General features: G+C 39.3%; 1 protein-coding gene across 1 annotated transcript in view; it reads left to right on the top strand.

Moving 5' to 3' along the window:
• CWH43 (cell wall biogenesis 43 C-terminal homolog) overlaps positions 1-15,565 on the top strand; it is a 49,246-nt gene extending 33,681 nt beyond the window's left edge. Inside the window, exons 13-16 of the mRNA XM_035004409.1 lie at positions 1,418-1,562; positions 5,241-5,302; positions 12,391-12,546; positions 15,487-15,565. Of these exons, the coding sequence (XP_034860300.1) occupies positions 1,418-1,562; positions 5,241-5,302; positions 12,391-12,546; positions 15,487-15,565 (442 nt within the window). The remainder of the gene's footprint in view (positions 1-1,417; positions 1,563-5,240; positions 5,303-12,390; positions 12,547-15,486) is intronic.
• The last annotated feature ends 6,361 nt before the right edge of the window (positions 15,566-21,926 follow it).

Raw genomic sequence — 21,926 nt, 5'->3', positions numbered from 1 at the left:
CAAAGATGTTTAACAAATGGTCATTCTTTCACTCTTCTATTTCTTAAGACATCTTTTAATAGTACTCAGCTGTCTGTACATTCTTATCTAGGCTTAATTCTGTCTTCAGATCCTACCTCAGTGACGTTTCTCCAATCTTCTCAGTTCAGTTCTTGGTCATCTCTGTCTTTGTCATGGTTTGTTTTTTGTTTTGGGTTTTTGTTTTGTTTTGTTTTTGCTTAAGTCATTATTAGCTACCTGTCTCTATAAATGCCTATGTGAGTTCTACTGCCTGTTTGCTGTTGGATCCATTCCTGGCTTGTCTCCCTCTTGGCTAAACATTGCAGGCAACCACATTTCCCAGAGTCTGCTGCTTTCTGGCTCCTGGATAGGTTTAGCCCATGGAAGGCATTAGTGCAAGGCTGGAGGGCTGGAGGAAGAGAGAAGACAAGGTGTTTCTCATGCTCTCTCGCTCTCTTTTTTTTCTCTTTCTTCTTTCTCTGCTGTCTCTGGCAGCAGCCGAGTCTCTCCTGTGGCTCTAACTGCTCCTTAGGTGGCCCCAGCACCATCTCCCACCAGTCAGGGCGGTGGGAGTGCAGACTCTGGGCGTATCATCTCTTGTTGCCCCTCTAGCCCGACCAGTGCGACCAGTGCGACTGGTTTCTCATTGTTGCTAAATTCTGGTTGCCTCACTGATTCCTGTTTTGCTTCCCATCACCTAGGTAACCAATTTCCTATATTAAATTCAGCCTGTTTAAAACACCTAGAGTGGTTTCAGTTTTCCTGGCTGGATCATGTCAAATGTGATATCCCTGTTTTTCCCCAAACTGACTGTAAACCTCTCAAAAGCATGATGTACCTACCTAATTATCTGTTACACACTTACAATGCTTAGCCCAATAAAAGCATCATGTTTAGCCAGCTTTTGACCAGGAGAGCCAGGGAGGCTTTTAGGAAGTGTTCGGTTGATGGAGCTGAGTGGGTTACATAAGCCTGGTGTGCTCTGTGAACGTTAGGATTTTCCCTCTTACCAGTATTTCTGGCTCTCTTTAAATTTTATTTTATTTTATATTATTACTTTTTACCTACTATTCTTTAGCTGTAATACGGTGGTTAGGTCTTAGATTACTGATGGGATTCCTTCTGGTGAAAAATTGAGCAAATACTGTTTTTGAATAGATACTTAAATCAACTTGACTTCAGCTGATTTGTGGGGAAAGATCATGTTCTTAATCCAGTTTGTCAGCCTGCCCAGCCAAAGCACTGTGTCTCTGTCTTGTTCATTTGCATAACATTAAGTTATTTATCCAAGTAGGAATTACTCGGGGTTTGTGTACTGTGTGAAGATATTCTTTGGGAACCATAGGAAGGTATGTACTAGTCCTTTTTAAAAAACTGTCTTGTAAATACAATAAAGAAGTACATTTTTACGTTTTAGAGATGACCTTGACAGGGAACTTCAGGCAATCGCTGTTTCAAAGCTACTGAAAAGGAGCTCCGATCAAGTGATATTCCTGGGATATATCACTTCAGCACCTGGTTCCAGAGATTATATACAGCTCACCGAACATGGCAATGTGAAGGTAACATAATCTTAATAGGATTTTTGATTTCTTAAGTAAAATGTTTCTTCTTCATGTTAAAAAAAACCCCAATGCAACAATTTAATATGTATTTTGATTATAGACTGCTGCATAGAAAACCAAGAGACATACTGGCTTTAAGCAACAGCAACCGTCAGTGGCTCTGCAATTTGGACAGGGCCCGGAGGGGATAGCTCATCTCTGCTTCACACAGCTGGGTGGCTCAGCCGGGGACTGGAGGCTCCACTTTGCAGATGCTTCCCAGGTGGCCAGCTGGTGCCGGTTGTTGACCAGGAGCTCAGCTGGGGCTTTGGGTGCAGGGTCCTGGTTTCTCTCCATGGGCTAACTTGGGCTTCCTCCCTGCAGATGGCTGGGTTCTCAGCGTGTGTCCCACAGAGAACCAGGACAAAGTTGTATTGCCTTGTATGGCCTAGCCTTGTGAGTTAGAGTGTGACCTGTGCTATCGTGTGAAGCCTGCTCACATTCAAGAGGGAGAAACAGAAATCCCATCTCTCCATGGGAGGAGTATCAAAGTCACATTATAAGAATACCATATGGAAAGTGAGTTATTGTAGCCAAGTTTAGGAAATATAATCTGCTACCTTATGCAACTTAATTATGATGTTTGAGAGTAAAGGATAGAATGAAATATACAGAGAGGCTGGCTGACCAGCCATATAGGGCCTCACTAACGGAATTACTCCTTACCTGTTCGGATGTAAAACCTCAATTTGTCAGTGTCCCCAGATATGATCATGCTCTGGGGAACTGACACACAAATCAAATCCTTGAGCCATATGTGCATTGGAATGCTAAATGCATTAACTGATAAGAAGAAATATAATTGTACTATTTCATTATGCCCTAAGTGGATCTCTTGGCCCTTTACCTTTTGTTCTCAACTTCATGTCTTGAGATATTTGCGGAGAAAAAGCCTTACCCCTTTTACCACGTGCTTGGAAAAACAGATGAGAAAGAGCATGGCGTGATGAGGGTTTCCACTGTGGCTTAAATAGGAGAGAAATGAATTCCTTTATGTAAAGGTCTGGGTAGGTACTCCAGTATTGGTGCCCTCCGTGGTGTCAGGAATGTGCTCCTCTGTCCTGGGCGTCACTTCACAGAGCCTCCATTCCCAAGTTTGCCGCATGGTCCACGATGGCAGCATCCATGCTCTAGTTAGCAAGACAGAGGAAGGGATAAAGAAGGGGCCAAGAGCATATGCAAGTTCTCTCTAAAGGCAGATGCCAGGAAACAGACCTCCAACACGGGTACTTACATTTCATTGACTGGAATTTAGTCACATGGCCACACCTGGATGTACAGAAGGTCGGGACTTCACTGTGAAATCTTGATATACACACAGCTAAAAATACTACAACTTGGGGAGGAAGGCAGTCAGATATTGGGGGGATGAGTGAATCTTGGTGACAATGGATGAGGCAGGAAGTGAAGTCAAGACGGACTCCTGATTTCAGCTTCCGTCAGAGGGTTTATGATGGCGACGTTATCAAAGAGGACACTGAAGAAGAAGAGTTTTGCCAAGATGACAATGAGTCTAGCTCTAGGCTGAGTCGAGGCATCTGTGGGTTATCGATGGGGACGTCCAACGGGCAGCTGGCTATACAGCTTTGGAATGGAGGAGGGCAGTCGGGACTAGAAATACAGATTAAGTTGCTGCCACCGTCTGTGTGATCACGGGAACCACGGAAGTGGAGGACACTAAGTTAGAGAATTGTGAAAGGAAGGTCAGAGAAAACCCCTGATAAGGCTACATTTAATGTGGCTATCGTGGGAGTGATGGTGAGGGAAGACAAGGGGAATTACCTCAGAAGGGAGATTAAGGAGAGGCCAGAAGAACAAAAGGAAATCCTGGCGAGTGTGGGGTCACAGAGGCTGTATCAGTTGCTGCTCATTGTTGGCCGGGCCTCTCTCTCCATGTGGTCTCACTAGTCCAACCAGGGCCGCATTTACCAGCCGTGTGACCTGGGGGCAAGTTATTTAAAATTTCCTGGCCTCAGTGGCCGCATCTGTAAAATGGTGATAGTCATATCTGTTGTATCACAGGGTGGTTATGACGATGAAATATAAGATAATGTCTGCAGAGCCCTCAGTCTTGTATGTACGAGGCACTCGGTGAGTGGTAGCTATGTATAGGTGTTATATGTATCTGGCTGTATGCATAAAATCAGGTAAGATAATTGTTTAAGAACATGGTCTCTAAAGTACAAAAGAATATTAGACAAGACAGTATTTGGCAAGTCTAAGGAAAAAATGCATCCTAATAAGAGAAGGAATTCTTACAGCGTGTGTGTGCGTGTGCGTGTGTGTGTAAGGGATGTGGATGGTGTTAAGGAAGAGGAATTTTATTTGGTATTTAATCCTCTGTTGGTTACCACTATCATGGTCAGAAGCTGTGTCAAGACTGGCAGTGGATTCTTAAATAGCTTCTTCTATTAGGAAGTTTATTAATGCAGAGAGGAGTTTTAATCATAAATGCTTGGATGAACAGATTTTCCTCTTTAAGAAATGAGTATTTGAATTCTGCAGCCTTAAAATTTGACAGCATCTTTTTAAAATCTAATAAAAAAGTGACAGTTAAACATAGTCATAGTTTATTATTCCCTGTATATTACAGCTAAATGACTAAATTTTTATTTCTTTCCAAGGCAAACCAGACAGTACTCTTTCAATTTATTTGCTTTTTTCATCATTAACATTTTAAAATTTAATTTTAAAAAATGTATTATCATTTTTCCATGTATGCCAAGGCATGTATATGTGGGTATGTGAGTGTGAGATGTAAGTCCTGGTAAAGATTAACAAGCAGCCATGTGTTCACCACTAAGCTTATGAAAAAAATTAAAAAATAGATAATAAATTATGTTTTCTTTTAGTGATTTAAAAACCTGTTTTAAGTTAAATTTTAATAGTAAAATTGAGAAATGATCAAGAGTCAGGTATATTTTTTATTTATAGGATTCTTTAAAAAGAAGAAGATGGAAATTTCTTCAGTATAAAAGCTCCACATTTAGGGTTTTCCCAGAACATTACAGGAAAACAATGTTTTATGTTCTGCTTCTCTGATGAAAAATAACACTGGTCTTAAGCTTTCGACATCAAAAAGACTCATGATTACTCCCCAAATGTGTTTATTTCCAATGATTCAATTTAACAAACTCAGATTGAGCTCCTGCCACATGCCAGGCTTCATGCTAAGTACCAGGGAGCCAACGTGATTAAGAGTTCCTCTGCTCGGCAAAGGGAGCGTTGAGACCTATAAACAACTGTACAGAAGGGTGTGGCTGGTATGTACAAAGTACTGCATAGCATGACCGAGGAGGATGCGGTAAATTCTGCTGGGTGTGAAAGACCTGGAAAGCCAGAGGGAGCCGGCCCCTGTGCTGCTGATTTGCCTGCCTGCCCCTCTCTTTCGCCCACCTTCACCTTTGCACCCCCAGCATCCAGTGCAGAGCCTAGTTGGGCACCTAGGAGGTGCTCCAGAAGTATCTGTAGGATGAATAAATAATTTGGACCTTAACGGATCATTAGGAGTGAGGCAGAGAAAACAGCGTGCACAAAATGCATATTTATTACTGTCGTTCACACATTTTCTTGGCAATTCAGAGTAGAGCATTGTTTTTTATGCTTTAAACGTTCTCTTCTCTGTTCCTTATTTAGGATATTGACAGCACAGATCAAGACAGATGGTGTGAATATATTATGTACCGAGGGCTGATCAGGTGAGCAGAGGCTTGTGGTTGTTGCTGTTTTATTACCTACTATTACTGTGATCTTTTGGGTCTGTCCTGGAAGGAAGAACTTTATAGAAGCAATTAATTTTGTTATTTTTTATAAACATTGATTCGGCTAGTTACACAGTTGAACATTTTTTTTTTCAAGGCATGGCCTAATGATTTAAGAAAGAATAAATGGTAAATTAAGCTTAATTATATAAAAAGGATACTGTGTAAGTTATTAAGCATGATAAGCACCTAACTGTCAACACATGTTAGGAATGGCACCAGTTAGGACTGTAGGGCATGGTGGAAACATGGATCATGGAGTAAGAAAGCCCTGGGCTGAATTCCAGCTTTGCCAAGTTCTAATCATGTAATTTTGGGTAGGTTAACTCACTTGTTGGAATTGCTACTATATTGTGGTGAGATCTGTAGGTAAATTATATTTTTAAAAATCCCTGATATAAAAAAGTGAATAATATCCATATAATATATGCATTTATTAGTGTGTGAATTTATATAATGTGAATATATGTATATATGGATATATATATTCATTCCAAAATAATGTATCTAAAGGATCTTAAAATTCAAATATGTAACTGTGTAAATCTGTTTTGAAGGCCCTATTTCCTTAAATAAAGCTAAAGCAGTTTAATACCAAAAAAAGGACCGATTTATTTTTTTCATTCATTCATTCAACAAGTAATTATTAAAAAACTATTATGTGCCAGGCATTGTTCTAAGCAGTGGGGATCTAACAGGAAAAAAACACATTCCTTGACTACCATAGAGCTTATATTCCTGTGGGAGGAGACAGAAAATAAGCACATAAGACAGAGAATGACAGGTGGTGATGTGATGGAAAGATGGATGAGGCCAGGTAGGAAGGATGGGCATGGGGAGTGCGGGGCGGGGGGGTGGCTGTGCTATGATCCAGAGGATTGGCAGCAGCCTGAAAGAAATGAGGGAGGTCACCTGCGTATACCCCGGGAAGAGCACTGCCTGCAAGGGAGAGAGCAAGTACAAAAGTTTGAGTGGCGCATGCTTAGTATTTGTTGCTAAGAGCGAAGGGGCCAGCGGGGCTGGAGTAGAGTGAGACGGAAGCGAGGTGACATGAGAGAGGTAAGTGGGGACAGATCATGTAGACAGTGGATTGATTCACAGGTCCCTTCTCTTATAGGGTTCTTCAGTGGAGGGAACATGCTGGAGATAGTCCCTGAAACTCACGGCAATCCTCCTGCGAGTACACAGTTTGTTGGGGGATATTTGACCTGAGGCCTCTAATACCTTCCTCAGGACAGTGCTGGAACTCTGTGTGGGCTTTTAGGAATGGGCCTCTCTGGCCTGACCCTTCTCCACACAGGCTAGTTCATCACCCAGAGGTATCTTAGCATTGACTACCTGAAGTTAGGGGTTGATGGTGAACTTATCACCCCTAAGTAGCCATATATTTTAGGATCTGTGGTCTCCATTTATGAGAGAAAATGGTTGGCTTCTAGGGATGAGAATCACAGGATCAACTTCTCTCCCATTGGAGATATGGCTTGTTCAGTTATGAGTCATAGTCTAGTGAAAGCACACTGTGATGTTCAACTCTTCTTTACCTTATTTGTCATTCAACAAGTATTTGTGGAGCTTAATGTATGCCAGGCACCAGGGGTATAAGCAGTAAACAAAACAGAAACGGATCCTTACCCTGGCAGAAGGAAGAAAGACCATAATTCCATGGTGTCATAGTTTAGGAGGTGGTGAGTATGGTGGAAACCAACTGAGCAGGTTAAAGAGCATCCAGAAGATGGAGGTGGGTGCCATTGAAATAGCCGGTTGGGTAGGTCTTACTGAAAAGGTGACACTGGAGCTAAGATTTGAAGGAGTGGTCCATGTGGCCGAGAGAAGACCCTTCCAGGGACTAGCTTAGTGCAAAAGCCTGAAGGCAGGAGTGCAGATGTGTCTGAAGAAAAGTGAGGCTGGTTGGGCTACGGTGTGTGTAGGGGGAAGGGGGTGGTAGAAGAGGTAAGGGGTTGTATATGGACAGGGAAGGAAGGCAGATCACATCAGGTTCTGTGGACTCTTATTAAGACTTAATAAATGGTGACCCTTATTGGTTCCTGAATAAATCCATGGGTTCATGGGTTCATATGCTTACTGGGATGAGACAAGGAGACCTTTGAGATGCCAAGATAGTTCTGGTTACACTAATAATTCGGAAACTCCAAAAGGCCCAGAACATGCCCACGTGGCTGCAGGACAGATAGCTTGATTATTATTTTGGTGTTTCCAAAGGGTTAAGGTGGGAGGGAGATGCTAAAGTGTTAGTTTATAAAGTATATGATGCCAGATTGAAAACACTGTTTCTGTTTTCATTCATATTAAAGTGGTTGTTTTAACGAGGATATTAGAATTTCTAGAAAACAGTTTATGATATATACTGAAGTAGGTATAAAATGAAGTTGTAAATATTGTTAGTTGCCAGGGAACAGTGATATTTATAGTACCAGTGCCCATAAGAGCTAATCATTTGGCTCTGTATACTTGTGGCCCAAGACCCTTATCACCTCTCCTTGGAAGAGTGGGGTGGCAGATTTTTAATATATAAATATTTACATATATATGCTAAATATGGCTGGGTGGCTTAAACAACAGAAATTTATTTACTCACTGTTCTGGAGACAGAGACAGAGAAAAAGAGTGTGTTCAAGCACATATGCTGTATGGTGTCTCTTCTTTTTTAAAAAAATGTTTTATTTATGGGCGCCTGAGTGGCTCAGTCATTAAGCATCTGCCTTCAGCTCAGGTCATGATCCCAGGGTCCTGGGATCCAGCCCCGCATCGGGCTCCCTGCTCTGCGGGAAGCCTGCTTCTCCCTCTCCCACTCCCCCTGCTTATGTTCCCTCTCTTGCTGTCTCTGTCTCTGTCAAATAAATAAATAAAATTTTTAAAAAATGTTTTATTTAAATTCAGTTAGTTAACATATAATGTATTATTAGTTTCAGAGGAAGAGGTCAGTGATTCATCAGTCTTAAATAATACCCAGTGCTCATTACATCACATGTCCTCCTTACTGTCCATCACCCAGTTACCCTATCCCCCTACCCCCCTCCCTTCCAGCAATCCTCAGTTCGTTTCCTATAATTATGAGTCTCTTATGGTTTGTCTTCCTCTCTGATTTCATCTGGTTTTACTTTTTTCCTCTCTTCCGGTGTGATCCTCTGTTTTGTTTCTTAAATTCCACATACGAGTGAGATCATATGATAATTGTCTTTCTCTGATAGACTTATTTCACTTGCATAATACCCTCTAGTTCCTTCCATGTTGTTGCAAATGGCAAGATTTCTTTTTTTGATGGCTGAGTAGTATTCCATTGTGTATACAAACCACCTCTTCTTTATCCATTCATCTGTTGATGGACATCTGGGCTCTTTTCATAGGTTGGCTATTGTGGACATTGCTGCTATAAACATTGGGGTGCAGGTGTCCCTTCAGATCACTACATTTGTATCTTCGGGGTAAATACCCAGTAGTGCAATTGCTGGGTCATAGGGTAGCTCTATTTTCAACTTTTTGTGGAACATCCATACTGTTCTCCAGAGTGGCTGCAGTATGGTGTCTCTTCTTATAAGGACACTAGTCTTACTGAATCAGAGTCCCACCCTTATGACCTCATTCAACTAAATTACTTCCTTGGAGATCCCATCTCCAAATATGGCTACACTGCGGATATAGCTTGACATATGAATTTGGGGGATGATACAAACATTTAGTTTATAACAGAAAAGTAGCAGAACTAGAACAAAAAAAACCCAAAATTTATATGAAACCACAAAACACCCCAAAGAGTCAAAGCAATCTTGAAAAAGCAAAGCAAAGTGGGAGGCATCACAATTCCAGACTTCAAGCTATATTATAAAGCTGTAGTAATCAAGACAGTATGGTACTGGCACAAAAACAGTCACATAGATCAATGGAACAGCACAGAGAGCCCAGAAATGGACTCTCAAGTCTATGGTCAACTAATCTTCGACAAAGCAGGAAAGACTATCCAATAGAAAAAGACAGTCTCTTCAACAAATAGTGTTGGGAAAACTGGACAGCAACATGCAAAAGACAAGCACAAAATAAATTCAAAATGGATGAAAGACCTAAATGTGAGACAGGAAACCATGAAAATCCTAGAAGAGAAAGGCAGTAACTGCTTTGAGATGGGCCATAGCAACTTCTTTCTAGATATGTCTCCTGAGGCAAGGGAAACAAAAGCAAAAATACACTATTGGGACTACATCAAAATAAAAAGCTTCTGCACAGCAAAGGAAACAATCAACGAAACTAAAAGGCAACTTACGGCATGGGAGAAGATAACAGAAGATATTTGCAAATGTCATATCTGATAAAGTGTATCCAAAATTTATAAAACTCAACACCCAAAAGTGAATAATCCAATTAAAAATGGGCAGAAGAAATGAACAGATATTTCTCCAAAGAAGACATCTAGATGGCCCAACAGACACATGAAAAGATGCTCACTATCAGTCATCAACAGGGAAATGCAAATCAAAACTACAGTGAGATCACCTCACACCTGCAGAATGGTTAAAATAAAAAACACAAGAATAATAAGTGTTGGCGAGGATATGGAGAAAAAGGGACCCTCTTGCACTGTTGGTGGGAATGCAAACTGGTGCAGCCACTGTGGAAAACAGTATGGAGGTTCCTCAAAAAGTTAAAAATAGAACCAACTTATGACCCAGCAATTGAACTACTAGGTATTTACCCAAAGAATACAAAAATACTAATTCAAAGGGATACATGCACTCCAATGTTTATAGCAGCATTATTTACAATAGCCAAATTATGGAAGCAGCCCAAGTATCCATCAATAGATGAATGGATAAAGAGGAAATGGTATATACACACAGTGGAATATTATTCAGCCATAAAAAGAATAAAATCTTGCCATTTGCAATGCCGTGGATGGAGCTAGAGATTATAATGCTAAGCAAAATAAGTCAGTCAGAGAAAGACAAATACTATATGATTTCACTCATATGTGGAATTTAAGAAACAAAACAAATGAGCAAAGGGAAAAAAAAGAGAGAGGGAGGCAAACCAAGAAACAGACTCTTAACTTTAGAGAACAAACTGATGGTTAGCAGAGGGGAGGTTGGTGGGGGGATGGGTGAAGTAGGTGATGGGGATTAAGGAGTGCACTTGTGATGAGCACCAGGTGATGTATGAAAGTGTTGAATCACTATACTGTACACCTGAAACTAATATTACACTGTATGTTAACTAACTGGAATTTAAAATAAAAAAACAATTTTAATGAAGTTAGGGATTATTGTTTTTCAGTTTCTGTCCATAAAACCAATTCTATAAACTTTATATCAACCATCTAATTCAATGATGGGCACTTCATAAGCACTTAATAAATCCTTACTGGACAATAAGAGATTCCTTGTTTTAGTAGACAATTTGGATTGTCTGGTTCCTTATCTTCAAGGACTTTTAGAAGGACCTTGAAGGCAGTGTCTATGAAATGAGTTATAACTTTGATCTTAGAGATTTGATAAATAACAAAAGTTAGATTTACTAGAGACAGTGACCGTGAATTACAGGGAACTGCACAGATTTGGGACCTGGGCTTAGACAAATAGCTCAGCCTGTCAGACACCTGTCACCCCATTCCGATGCTGTCACAGCTCTCCTCTTTCCCTTCATGGTGGGCAGACCTGCTTTCTCCACGTGCCCCAGCTCTGGGTTTCTGTCTCTATTTGGCATGTTGTTACAGGTTTTGCTTTGAATGTTTCTCCTACTACTTGTCTGGCTCAAGCCCCCACCTCCTGTCACCTAAATCCTTGCCGTGGCCTCCTAACTGGTCTCCCTTCCCTCGAGTCTGTTCTCTACACAGTCGCCATTGCATTTCTGCACAGAACCGCTTGGATTTCCATCTCACTGTCAGAAGAAGATCTGAAGTCCTTACAGGGGTCTGCACGGAAAGCTTTGTATCATCCACCATCCCTGACATGCGTGCAAACTCATCTCCTACTGTGTTTGCCCTTATGCACTCCACTCCAGTCACTGGCCCTCAAAAAAGTCAAGCATGTTCTCCTTCGAGATATTTGCATTTGCTGCTCCCTTTCCCTAGAGCACCCTTCTGCCAACATCTGTCTGGGTTGTTTCTTCATTCAATCTTTTTGCCAGTGTCACTCTGTCAGAGCGGTATGCTGAGCATCTAGTGTAAACTAGCGACCTCTGCCACTTAGCATTTCCTGTCCGCTCTACTCTTATTCTTCCGGGGTACTTAGGTACTTTTCACCACCTGATAGATTTTATACCTACATACATATTTAATTTGTTCTCCCCAACTAGAATCAAAGCTCTACGAGGGCAAGGGTTTTGTTTTGTTCACTGTTTATCCCTCCTATCGAGAATGAAGCCTGCATGTGGTAGGGACTTGATATATATTTGTTCACTGAAAAGCGAATGAATGACTGAAGTGGATAGTGTTTTTTTTTGAAGAGGCAAAATATAAATAAAGTAAAATGAATTCTTGGTTGCCCATGGTTCCCCCGTTTTTCCATCTGGGCCTCACTGTAACTGTTTGGATAACATCTATAAAATGCTTTGATTTCCTGTAGAACTGAAAGCTCTAAGCAAAAACAGGATGTGTAATTTTTTTTTCAGACATACAATATCTTTTGTTTTAGACTTGTAAATGTGGATGAAAATATGTGTGTGGTATTTGAATTTTTAAAGGTAAGAAAGAGTTTAGGCATATCCTCCTGTCATTCTGGAGAACTCCTGTTCTTGATGCAAAACATAATTGTGTGATAGGTGATTTGTAGAGACCAGAATATTCATTAGTGTTTGTTTAGTTGATTAAATCTGTGTGCATGTTCCTTATTCATTTATATAATAAGAGCAATATTTTGATAAATATTCGGAGTAATAAATCAAGCTAATTCTAGTGATGTACAGAGTAGAGTTATAAATGGGAAATTGGCCTAATAATGCAGGTGATATCTATTAGATCTCATCAGATTTCTGTACGGTGATAAAACCTTTACAAACCATTTCTATTTCTGCCATAGACTGGGTTATGCAAGAATCTCCCATGCTGAACTGAGTGACTCTGAAATTCAGGTGGCCAAATTTAGGATCCCTGATGACCCCATTAATTATAGAGACAACCAGAAAGTGGTCACAGACCAGAGGGAAGTTCCAAAGGAAATTCATTTCAATCCTAGGTGAGTGCATTCCTTCATGAGGCACCACATCCCCTCTACAGACCTAAATATATTATCCTGCGATGAGTTCCAAATTAAATATGGTTCTAGAGGTTTGTTCAGGTAAGGATGCTCATGGTAAAAATGATAAGATCCTGCCTGGATTGAAGTTATGGTTCCTGCTTTCTGGGATAGAGTAACATGCTATGGTCCCAGGGTCAGGTGAGAAAGATCACATTGGCATCATCTTCATCACCATCATCATCAACACCGCAATGACAGCTAAAATTTGAGTGTTCTGTGTTCCAGACCCTGTTCTAGGTGCTTTCGGTATTATCTCAGTTAATTACTCTTGGGTTGGTACTCTCATTATCCTCATTTTATAGGTAAGAAGTTCAGGCTGAGGAAAATGAAATGACTTCACTGGGGTTACACAGCTAGTGAATGACAGAGCTCAGAAGTGGGAAGGAAGTCTGTTAGCATGGTTGGGTTGCTGAGAGTCTCAGCTCTGGCTGCACACTGGACTCACCTGGGGAGTCCCACCTCTGGGCTTTGGGTTTTCAAAAATTGTTCCCAGTTACTCTAATGTGCAATTAGGATTGAGGCTACGTAGAGAGGATAATTCATTTCCACTGCAGAGATTCGAGCATGTGAAATATATTGGATTTTGTTTAGTTCTAAATAGAGGTTATCTGAGAAATCTGTTTGCAGCAAATTATGTGCTTTAAAGTATGTGTTTTTTTTTTCTTCTCACGACTAATGAGAAGAAATGTCTGCATAAAACCAAGCCCAGAACATATCATATATGTTATTATTATTTGACATTTCTACTACTTTTACCAGCTAATTGCTGTAGAAGCTTCTCAAACTTCATTTTATTTGCTCCCCAGGGCGTGGAGGGTGTGGGTGAGGGACAGTGGAATTTATCTGTTTTCTTTTTCTTCCTTGTCTCTCCTTACAACAAGAAAAAAACTGTACCAAAGTGTAGGGAATGAATGTAAGGAGAGCTATAACAAGTCTTGATTGCTTGCATCGCTGTGTTTGATGTTACCCCTTGTGTGTGTAATATGCTAGTGAAGAACATGGGCTCCGAGGCAAGTTACCCAGTTCCAATCCTCACTCTTGCCAGCAAACAGCTGGGGAACTGTGGGCGAGCTGGCTAATCTCTCTAAGCCTCAAGTCTCTCACCTGCAAAATGGGAAAAACAGTAGTGTTCACCTCCTAGGGTAATTTGAGGTTTGAATGAAACATAGAGCTCCTAGAATAGCATGGTGATACATGTGATATTTTTTTCTTGTTCATACATTTGTGCTGTCCATGTACTTTTGGCACATTTCAATAAAGCTGCTTGGGAAAAAAAAAAGAGGACGTGCATGGTGAATGCTGAATAGGCAGTAGATACAATAGCAACAGTAATGCTTGTAATCGTCACAGAAGTGAAATCCAAAGTTTTCTCCTTTTGTTGACAGAGGTGACTTCTTACATGGAAACTAGAAAATCTGGGAAGATAAACGTTCCCCTGTTTCCTTATTCTCATACATCAAGAGTGTGGAGAAGTCCAAATAAAATATTTGTTAGCTAATCACAACTGCAGATTGATCCAAACCACCTGTGAAGGGAGCTCGATCTGCTTTCCCAGTTTAATTATGAAAATAGCAGAAGCATAAGTAGAAAGCCTGTATTAATTTAAAAATTCCACATATATATATAAACATTTATCAAATAAAAATAGTCAAAGAATACTAAGTTCATCAAAAATCCCATTCCTTAATTCAGCAAGTTCTCATTGAGTACCACGATGTCATCATCATGCTAGGCCTTGTGCTAGATACTGAGGACAAAACGGTGAATAAGACCAAGTCTTTGTTGTAAGGGAGCTTATGTTCTAGTGGGGGGATAAGCAATTCAAAAGTTATCACTGGTAACAGTTTTGGATACATCTTTGCTTTTTATGTGCCTATATATCTATATATCACACAATTATCTCAACTTTATAATTGTATGAAACATATATGTATGTGTATGTTCATTCTATTTATTAATCTCATTTTTTCTCTCCATATAGTGTATGATGAGCCTCCTTCCACAATAATGTATTCTTCTGAAAATGTTTTTAAATGATTGCATAATATTCTATTATACGGATATACCAAATATAGCTAACCAAGTTAGTTGTTTTTGCACATTTATTCTTTCATTATTATAAGAAGTCTTCTGGGGGCTCCTTATTAAATCTTTGGGCATATCCTTGATTAATTCCCCAGGACTCAGTTCTAGTCATAGAATAACAGCTCAAAGGTGCTATTTTAATATTCCTTATTATTGTCTTGAGATGACAAAAAAAACCCAGACCCCCTATGTCCTGCGTTACGGAGGCTATGTGGATATTGCGATTGCTGATGAAGAAAAGGAAGTCAGTGGCTTCATTTACTCAGGTCTTACCTTCCTTTCTAGTGCCTTTTGTATTTCATCATCCCAGCCAGAGCTGTAAAATTAATTAATTATTCATCAGCAAGGTAAGTTGTTCATCTGTAGCACCTGTGGAAGACTTAGAAGTTGAAATTGTGCCAAAGTAGATTACATATGCATTAATGTGACATAAATAACATTTCAGGTTTCATGATCCCTTCATCCATAAAATGGATATTATTCAAACTGTAGACCAGAGAGAAAATCCAGACTTATTTTCCACCAATGTTATCAGCCAATAATTCTTAAACAGTTGTGCTTTTGGAATGATTCATAACCATGGAAAGAGGACTTTGAAGGTTAAAATTGTAGTTTGCCTTTCCCATATGCATGAATCCTTTTTTATTTCTGCATTTGCTGTTTTGTAAATTGATCATATCTCTCCTGGTTTTATAATAGATAAGTAAAACCATAATAGATTATGGTTGAAATTTTATATAAGAATGTACTTTTCTGAATGGCTTTTACATGTCAATTACATTTTTTTTTTAGATTTGGATCCTACAAAGAAGGACACCATTATGAGAATAATCATCATTTTCATATGAGTACACCCAAATACTTTTTATAAACGATTTAAAACAGGATTCATTGACTGAGCAAGTCTAAGGGAAACAAAAGTAGAAGAAGAAGAAGAAGAGACGAACGAAAGTGGGGAACTACCCACAAAGAACCTCAATTTTGAAAAAAATATGGTACTTATGCAGTGGGAAATTCTATCAATTTATAAAATATATTGCTAAGTAAAAGCATTTCTCCAAATTGTTTTTCTTAAGTTTCTGATAAAATATAGAATGTGGGGTAATATAAGAAAGTTTTACTGCTAATTTATTCTGTTATTTTGGATGGAATGTTCTCTATATATCTGTTATGTCCATCTGATCTAGGGTATCATTCAAAGACACTCTTTCCTTATTGATTTTCTGCCTGGATGATCTATCCATTGATATAAGAGAGGTGTTAAAGTCCCCTACTATTATTGTATTACCATCAATTGCTCTCTTTATGCCTGTTAGTATTTGCTTTATGCATTTAGGTACTCCAATGTTGGGTGCATAGATATTTATAACTGTTATACTCTGTTGTTGGATTGATCCCTTTATCATTATGTAAATGGCCTTCTTTGTCTCTTGTTACAGTCTTTGTCTGATTTTGTCTGTTTTGTTTAATATAAGTATTGCTAAAAAAAAAATATATATATATATATGTATAAGTATTGCTACTCCATATTTTTTTTTTTTTTGCTTCCATTTGCATGGTAAATGTGTTTCCATCCCTTCACTTTCAGTCTGTATGTGTCTTTATGTCTGAAGTGAGTCTCTTGTAGGCAGCAAACTGTTTCCTTTGCTGTGCAGAAGCTTTTAATCTTGATGAAGTCCCAATAGTTCATTTTTGCCTTTGTTTCCCTTGAGTCTGGAGACGTGTCTAGCAAAATGTTGCTGTGGCCGAGGTCAAAGAGGTTGCTGCCTGTGTTCTCCTCTAGGATTTTGATGGATTCCTGTCTCACATTGAGGTCTTTCATCCATTTTGAGTCTATTTTTGTGTATGGTGTAAGAAAATGGTCCAGTTTCATTTTTCTACATGTGGCTGTCCAATTTTCCCAGCAGCATTTGTTGAAGAAACTGTCTTTTCCATTGGATATTCTTTCCTGCTTTGTTGAAGATTAGTTGACCATAGACTTGAAAGTCCATTTCTGAGTGCTCTCTTCTGTTCCATTGATCTATGGGTCTGTTTTTGTGCCAGTACCATACTGTCTTGATGATTACAGCTTTGTAATAGATCTTGAAGTCTGGAATTGTGATGCCACCAACTTTGGTTTTCTTTTTCAATATTCTTTTGGCTATTTGGGGTCTTTTCTGGTTCCACACAAATTTTAGGATTATTTGTTCCAACTCTGTGAAAAATGTTGGTGGTATTTTGATAGGGATTGCACTGAATGTCTAGGTTGCTCTGGGTAGCACAGACATTTTAAGGATATTTGTTCTTCCAATCCATGAGCATGGAATATTTTTCCATTTCTTTGTGTCTTCCTCAATTTCTTTCATAAGTGTTCTGTACCTTTTGGAGTACAGATCCTTCACCTCTTTGGTTAGGTATCTTAAGGTTTTTGGTGCAACTATAAATGGGATCAATTCCTTAATTTCTCTTTCTTCTGTCTCATTGTTAGTGTATAGAAATGCAACTGATTTCTGTCATTGATTTTATATCCTGCCACATTGCTGAATTCCTATGAGTTCTGGCAATTTTGGGGTGGAGTCTTTTGGGTTTTCCACATAAAGTAGGATGTCATCTGAAAAAATGCTCCACATCGCTTGGCATCAGGGAAATACAAATCAAAACCACAATGAGATACCGCCTCACACCAATCAGAATGGCTAAAATTAGCAAGACAGGAAACAACAAATGTTGGCAAGGATGCAGAGAAAGGGAAACCATCTTACACTGTTGGTGGGAATGCAAGCTGGTACAGCCACTCTGGGAAACAGTATGGAGGTTCCTCAAGAAGTTAAAAATAGAACTACCCTACGACCGAGCAATTGCACTATTGGGTATTTACCCTGAAGATACAAATGTAGTGATCTGAAGGGGCACCTGCACCCCAATGTTTATAGCAGCAATGTCCACAATAGCCACACTACGGAAAGAGCCAAGATGTCCATTGACAGATGAATGGATAAAGAAGAGGTGGTATATATATACAATGGAATATTACTTAGCCATCAGAAAGGGTGAATACTTACCATATACATCGACATGGATGGAACTGGAGGGTATTATGCTGTGCTAAATAAGTCAATCAGAGAAAGACAATTATCATATGGTTTCACTTATATGTGGAACATAAGAAACAGCAGAGGACCGTAGGGGAAGGGAGGGAAAACAAAATGGGAAGTCATCAGAGAGAGAGAAAAAACCATGAGAGACTCTTAACTATAGAAAACAAACTGAGGTTGCTGGAGTGGCATCGGTGTGGGGATGGGGTAATTTGATGATGGGCATTAAGGAGGACACGTGATGTGATGAGCACTGGGTGTTATACGAAACTGATAAATTGTTGAATACTACATCTGAAACTAATGATGTACTATAAATTGGCTAATTGAATTTAAATAAAAAAAATAAAGAACTAATATCTGTTCCAAATACATTCTATGAGGCCAGGATTACCCTGATACCAAAACACAACAAAAAAAGGAAACTATAGGCCAATATCCCTGATGAACGTAGATGCAAAATTCCTCAACAAAATATTAGCAAACTGCATTCAACAATACATTAAAAGGATCATTGGGGTCAAGTGGGATTTATCTCAGGGATGCAAGGATGGTTCAATACGTGCAAATCAATCAATGTGACACACCACTTCAACAAAATGAAAGATAAAAATCATATGGTCATCTCAATAGATGCTGAAAAAGCATTTGATAAAATTCAACATCCATTCATGTCAAAAACTCAACAAAGTGGGTGCAGAGGGAACATACCTCAATATAATAAAGGTCACATATGAAAGATCCACAGCTAACATCATACTCAATGGTGAAAAACTGAGAGAGCTTTCCCTCTAAGATCAGGAATAAGACAAGGATGTCCACTCTCACCTCTCTTATTCAACATAGTACTGGAAGTCCTAGCCATAGTAATCAGACTAGAAAGAAAGAAAAATAAGAGGCATCTATATTGGTAAAGAAGTTAAACTGTCACTATTTGCTGATAACATAATACTGTATATAGAAAATCCTAAAAACTTCACCCAAAACTACTAGAAGTAATAAATGAATTCAGTAAAGTTCCAGGATACAAAGTTAATACCCAAAAATAGCATTTCTATTTACTAACAACAAAGTAGCAGAAAGAGAAATTAAGAAAATAGTTCCCTTTATAATTGCATCAAAAAGAATAAAATACCTAGGAATAAACTTAACCTAGGAGGTGAAAGACCTATATTCTGAAAACTATAAAACTTGCATGAAATTGAAGATGACACAAACAAATGGAAAGATACTCCATGCTCGTGGATTGGAAGAATCAGTAGTTAAAATATCCATATTACTCAAAGCAATCTAGAGATTCAATGCATTCCCTATCAAAATACCAAGAACTACAACAAACAGTCCTAAAATTTGTATAGAATCACAGAAGACCCCAAATAACCAAAGCCATCTTGAGGAAGATGAACAAAGGTAGAAGTATCACACTCCCAGATTTTAAGATATACTACAAAGTTGTAGTTATCAAAACAATATGGTACTGGCACAAAAAAGGACTTATGTATCAATGGAATAGAATAGAGAGCCCAGAAATAAATACATGCTTATGTGGCCAGTTAATTTATAATAAATGAGGCAAGACTATACAATGGGGTAAAGACCATCTCTTCAATAAATTGTATTGGGGAACACTGGACACCTACATGCAGGAAGGAAAGTGAACCACTTTCTTACACCACACACAAAAATAAACTCAAAATGGATTAAAGACCTAAATGTGAGACCTGAAACTGTAAAAGTCCTAGAAGAGAACACAGGCAGTAATTTCTCAGATATCAGATGTAGCAACATTTTTTCCAGATATGTCTCCTAAGGCAAGAGCAAAAATAATTTAGTGGGACTTCATCAAAATAAAAAACTTTTGCACAGGGAAGGAAACCATCAACAAAACAAAAAGCCGGCCTATTAAATGGGAGAAGATATTTTCAAATGATCTATCCAATAACGGGTCAATATTTAAAATATACAAAGAACTTATACAACTCAACACCAAAAAAACAACAATCTGATTAAAAAATGGGCAGTCAGTTATCATATGGTTTCACTTATTTGTGGAACATAAGGAATAACATGGAGGACATTAGGAGAAGGAAGGGAAAAATGAAGGGGGCGGGAATCAGAGGGTGAGATGAACCATGAGAGACTATGGACTCTGAGAAACAAACAGGGTTTTAGAGGGGTTGGGGGTGGGGGGATGGGTTAGCCTGGTGATGGGTATTAAGGAGGGCACGTACTGCATAGAGCACTGGGTGTTATATGAAAACAATGGATCGTGGATCACCACATCAAAAACTAATGATGTATGGTGACTAACATAACATAATAAAATAAAATAAAAAAAAATGGGCAGAGGCCCTGAATAGACATTTTTCCAAAGAAGACATCCAGATGGCCCAACAGATACATGAAAAGATGCTCAACATCATTTGTCATCAGGGAGATGCAAATCAAAACCACAATAAGGTATCACCTTATACCTGTCAGAATGGCTAAAATAAAAAGGATAAGAAATGACAAGTGTTGGCAAAGATGTGGAGAAAAAAGAACCCTTGTGCACTGTTGATGGAAATGCAAATTGGTGCAGCCACTGTGGAAAACAGTATGGAGGTTCCTCAAAAAATTAAAATAGAAATATGATATGATCCAACAATTCCACTACTGGGTATTTTCTCAAAGAAAATGAAAACACTGCTTTGAAATTTGTAGCATTATTTACAATAGCCATGATATGGAAGCAACCTAAGTGTCCATCGATAGATAAATGGGTGAGGAAGATGTGATATGTACACACACACACGGGAATATTATGTAGCCATACAAAAGGGTGAGATTGTGTCATTTGGGACAGCACGGATGGACCTAGAAGGCACTGTGCTAAGTGAAGTAAGTCAGACTGAGAAAGACAAATATGACTTCAATCATATGTGGAATCTAAAAAACAAATAAATGAATAAACAAACAAAAAGCAGAACCAGACCTATAAATATAGATGGTTGCCAGAGGGGAGGGGGAAGGAGAGTTGGGCAAAAATAGGTGAAGGGGGGGTGCCTGGGTGGTTCAGTGGTTAAGTGTCTGCCTTCAGCTCAGGTCATGATCCCAGGGTCCTGGGATTGAGCCCAGCATCTGGCTCCCTGCTCCATGGGAGCCTGCTTCTGCCTCTGCTCCTCTCCCCAGTTCATGCACTCTCTCTCTCTCTCTCATTCTCTCAAATAAATAAATAAAAAACCTTTTAAAAAATTGGTGAAGGGGAGTGGGAGATTCCAGTTATGGAATGAATAAGTCATGGGAATAAAAGGCATAACACGGGGAATATCGTCGATGCAACTGTAATAACGCTCTATGGGGACAGACGGTCGCTGCACTTGTGGTGAGCACAGCATAATGTATAAACTTGTCAAATCACTATGCTGCACACCTGCAACTCATGTAACATTGTCAACTATACTCAAATTTAAAACAATTTTAACTAAATAAAAAATAAAATTTCTACAAATGATTTGGCACTTCGAAAGGTGGAGCCTAACTCTCCTTTTTTGAGTTGGGGATAGACGTAAGGAGTCACTCCTGATGAAGAGAATAAAGTGTAAGTGATGACATGTGACTTCCAAGCTTTGGTTGTAAGAGATCTTGCGGTTCCTGCCTTGTCTCACTCTCCTGGGTCTGAGAGAAGCCAGCGGCCATATTGTAAGCAGCCCTGAGGACAGGTGGTGAGGAACTAAGACCTCTTGCCAATGGCCATGTCAGTGAACCACCTCAGACGTGGTACCTCCAGCCTCAGCCAAGCTTCAAACTCTACTTCAGCCCCAGTTGACATCTTGACTGCAACTCCTGGGAGACCTAAGCCCAGCCATGTAGCTTGGCTGCTCCTAAATTCTTAACAGACACTAGCTGTTGTCTTAAGCCACCTATGGGCTGGGGCAATTTGCTATGCATTGGTAGATAACTAATACAGCCCTTGAGCCTAATCATGTTTGGGGAACTTTGAGAACCTGACAACAGCAAACATACTACTCAGTGTCTCTTATGGCCATAGTTCTGCGCTAGCACGAGGTGGTGGGGGAGGTGTCACCTGAGAAAAATGTTGCCCTTTTTTTGGATCCAAACTGCCAATTTGGAGAGAGAAAGATACAGAATCAGCTTGAATAGTAATTACTGACTATT

Source organism: Mirounga leonina, unplaced genomic scaffold (genome assembly GCF_011800145.1).
Source record: "Mirounga leonina isolate KUSES-001 unplaced genomic scaffold, KU_Mleo_1.0 Mir_129, whole genome shotgun sequence".
In the NCBI taxonomy this organism is placed as follows: Eukaryota; Metazoa; Chordata; class Mammalia; order Carnivora; family Phocidae; genus Mirounga; species Mirounga leonina.
This window is presented reverse-complemented; position numbering and strand designations above follow the sequence as displayed.